The sequence below is a fragment of the Zingiber officinale genome, chromosome 7B (assembly GCF_018446385.1).
Source record: "Zingiber officinale cultivar Zhangliang chromosome 7B, Zo_v1.1, whole genome shotgun sequence".
NCBI classification, from domain to species: domain Eukaryota; kingdom Viridiplantae; phylum Streptophyta; class Magnoliopsida; order Zingiberales; family Zingiberaceae; genus Zingiber; species Zingiber officinale.
In genome coordinates this window covers 79,414,419-79,418,402 of record NC_055999.1, presented here as the reverse complement: position 1 = coordinate 79,418,402, position 3,984 = coordinate 79,414,419, and the positions used below count along the sequence as shown (strand labels likewise).

Below are 3,984 nucleotides of genomic sequence, written 5' to 3'. Positions count from 1 at the left end.
ACGCTTTTTTGGCGTTGTCGTATGTACTTAAAAAGTGATGTTGTAGATGGTGTTGTAGAAAGTCATATCAAAGACAACGCTTTAAAAGCGTTGTGGTTGGTCACAAAGACAACGCTTTTTAAGCGTTGTCTTTTCATTCTTAAAAAGCGTTGTTATAGATGCTGTTGTAAAAATGCACATATCAAAGACAACGCTTTAAAAGCGTTGTGGTTGGTCACAAAGACAACGCTTTTTAAGCGTTGTCTTTTCGTTCTTAAAAAGCGTTGTTATAGATGCTGTTGTAAATTTGCACATATCAAAGACAACGCTTTAAAAGCGTTGTGGTTGGTCACAAAGACAACGCTTTTTAAGCGTTGTCTATTCGTTCTTAAAAAGCGTTGTTAAAGATGCTGTTGTAAAAATGCACATATCAAAGACAACGCTTTAAAAGCGTTGTGGTTGGTCTCAACGCTTTTTAAGCGTTGTCTTTATTCTTAAAAACGTTGTTTTTTAAGTGTTTTTTAAATAGCAAAAATTATAAAAATACTCAAAATTTACATATAATTGAATATCCACAACCACAATCATTTTTATAATAAGACTATTTAACAAATAAATAAAACTTTATATTATACAAACAAAATGTATACATATTGATCCACAAATTAAATTTGTATCATACAAGTTATCCTTAACTTCATGACAATAATTTTTCAAACACACAAGTTTTACAAAACCTCATCATTGACTAACCGCTGTTGTTGGTGTCCATCGCATGGAATTGCTTCTTTAAGTCCAGCAATCTCTTCTTCTGAAAGGCTTTCAGCTATCACTCTTAGAGCCATCTTCTTCAACTTGTCATCAGCACACCTGGGGTTGTAGGCAATCAAGAAATTTTGTATGAAAACTTTCATACATGTAAATCTCGTACTAAATAATATGTCAATGTTATATATACATGTAATTCATACCGTAAGTGTGTTTATATCGTAACTGACAAGTTTTCTTTAGGGCCAACTTCTACTCAAGCTCTTTAAACACTGCATCAAAATAAAAAAATTGGCATTAGTTCTGTGCTAAATGAAAATCATATTTAGAGGAAAAAGCGGGAGTGCTGTAGATGGATATATTAACCAAGCATATTAATGTTTGACCTGTCTTTACAAGTTCTAAGCATATATATTAACCAAGCATATAACCTAAGAGGAATAAGTTACAAAATGCTACTTGATGTTTGACCTGTCTTAATTTATTGGATTTTGCGGCCCCGGTCTTCTAGTAGCCAGGCACAATGTAATACTTGATGTTGTTTTTTTTTTTATTCATTCTACATTTGTCGTAACCCTTTTGTTTATGCTACGACTAGTAGACTTCGCAGCCGAAGGAACAATGAGTCATTGCGTCTAGTAATTCGCATGAGATTGTAAAGTTGTCCAAATGTTACTTCGTGTGGAAGGCCTATAATGGCAATGACAAATGGGAAGCAAAAGGTTGTATGGCGTACCTCCACTTATCATTATCGATGTGTTGAGCAACACTCCTATTAAGTTGATTGCCCACATCAATGTGTTACTAACCGATCATTTTGTAATCGGTGAAAGAGCGCCTTTCTCCATTCCAATTCTACAAGCAAAATCTTCCTTAATTCTATACTCTGCTCGGTCCATAAGGATCGACAGAAACAGGAGTTTTCCAGATCTTGGGTTCAAAGGCTTCCTATAGGACCCTAGAAGCTGGAAAGCTAAAAGTCCATTTGCCATTCCATAAATATTTGGAACAAAGCCTACGTGATGGAACCCATGAGCAGTTGCTCAAATCTCTAGTATCCCAGCCTCATTTGAAGTATCTTAGATGAAGTACAAATTCAACTTAGCATGAGCTTTTCCGTCTATATCTACCTTCGCCATCACATCCTTGCATCTCATTTCAGTCAGCTGAAGAAGTGCACAGCTCTTAGACCAAGATAATATCATCTTGTATGCAGTATTGCATAGATTAATTATTAATGGGCATAATTTCGGCAATAGTTTCAGGTTGTTCTTTCTGTAGCATAATAATTTAATAGATAGATTCATAGAATATTCGCATAACACAATCAACAACCTAACATAACCCTAAACCCTAATACCCTCAACCTCTTTGAGGTATGAGAACCAAAAAGGGCTAGTTAAACAGTCCACTTCCTCGTTCACAATGTTCTCCGCATAAACTGGACTAGCAATTCTCCAACAATATCCAACAATACCGCATTTAAATGTGACATTGACTTGAACACTTGTAGTATTTCTTCTCCAAGTCTCCTGTTACATTGGTTACATTGGTGAAAATTGAAAAACATCCAGTAAATGAGGTAAAATATTAGCAAAGGCCCCCAAGAAAGTTGTCCATATCAAATTTCTTTAAAAAACAATAAAAATGTGAACTACCCTGAGAGCAAAATTCTGGAACCAGTCAAAGTACAAGACACTTGCAAACTAAAATTCAACCTTCAGCTATTTTTTGTGAGCTATTAATTGTTTCACTGCGAATGTGAAAAATGAGAGATGACATATTATAATTTCACAGCATAGACTCCAAGGGAATAAAACTTTTAGAGAAATTGCAGATGACATTACTAAACTTCTTTGAACGGAATATGGTTCAGTGGATAAGCAACCAGAACACAATAAGGTCACAGCATCCAGCACAATTAAAAAGCAATCTAGCAAGTAGTATGAAGTACGAAGAAACGCAGATAACAAGATAAATGGCCTTGCCGATCAAAGGCGAGAAATGACATCTTTAACCTCGGCAGGTGTATATAGATGGTAAGTAGGAGCCACCTTTGCAATGTCAACATTATTAGGGGTTACTTGTTAATGCAAATGAGTAATTAGCAATGTAAAAGTTGCAATACTCTGCAATTTATGTAAAACAAAATGAAACCCTAGAACTGGATCCTTAAGCATCAGTCCAATTTACCCGTCTGATACAAAAGTACCCAAAACATACATTCAGGTCAGCTGGTACCAGATTGAATAGTGTATTCTCTCTTTATCATATTTAAATGCAGTGTTTATATGATTTAGAAGTAAACATCTAAGCACACCCGATTAGTTTATCCAAATAGACCAAGTAATAATTCATTAACCAGGAGCCTGAATGAACCTAATCCAGGTTTGATAACAGGGATGCTTTATCTATCTTCTAAAGCAGGTAGATACAGAAAAACCACAAGAAATATACCTTTTCTTCCATGACTTGTTTCAGGATGGAAAGAGCTATAGTTTCAGCTTCCAGAAGGGACAGGTCCTGGATAAACAAGCGCCCTCATGAAATTATTCTCATCACCGCCACCACAATACCACAAACAGAAAATTACTATAGATCTAAGTAGCCACAATAGAGAAGGCTGCCGTCAAAGCAAATTTGCCTTGCACAGCCATGTATATCTAAAATTGCCATAGTAGCTACCTTGTTGTATTGCTCTTGAAGAGAACTATCAGCTCCTTCGGATCCAGATCCTATTGCTTTTGCATTGCATTGCCAGAATGTGCCAGATGGATCGGTATAGTACCTGCAATTTATAGCATGTAACATTTGAAGCAAAACATTGAAATACAGGACTACATAGCAGAGACTGTGTAGGAGAGACTTCAGATTTTACCAGATAACTTCTGACATTTGTAATATCGAGCAGAAACATTAACATACGAAAAGGTCCAGCACAATAATACATATGCACTAGAATATTTGTATCTCCTAAAGAGTGATCTCTGGGAAGAATCGTTTAGGACACAGGAAGATTATGTTAATAGTAGTAAACAACCCACTAGGACAATAAAATCAGTTCCCTAATAGGAGGGTTTAACGTGAAAATTTTATACATTTTAGCACTTCAGACACTGTAGCTTATTGAGGAAATAAAATATTATCAAAAGGATTGTGTCCACCCATCCTTGTTCATCAGCTTGGAACCTTTGAAATGAAAGCTGCATTGGGTACATGGAAAAAACAACAAAAAGG

At 35.7% G+C, this 3,984-nt stretch overlaps 1 protein-coding gene across 1 annotated transcript; it reads right to left on the bottom strand.

Moving 5' to 3' along the window:
* Positions 1 to 2,679: 2,679 nt before the first annotated feature.
* Positions 2,680 to 3,642, bottom strand: LOC122004470 (proteasome subunit alpha type-5-like). The gene is made up of 4 exons (XM_042559353.1): positions 3,626 to 3,642; positions 3,433 to 3,535; positions 3,205 to 3,270; positions 2,680 to 2,831 (listed from the first exon to the last, which is right to left on the bottom strand). Exons 1-4 carry the CDS (start codon positions 3,640 to 3,642, stop codon positions 2,739 to 2,741), a joined length of 279 nt encoding a protein of 92 aa, XP_042415287.1. The 3' UTR covers positions 2,680 to 2,738.
* Between the last annotated feature and the right edge of the window lie 342 nt (positions 3,643 to 3,984).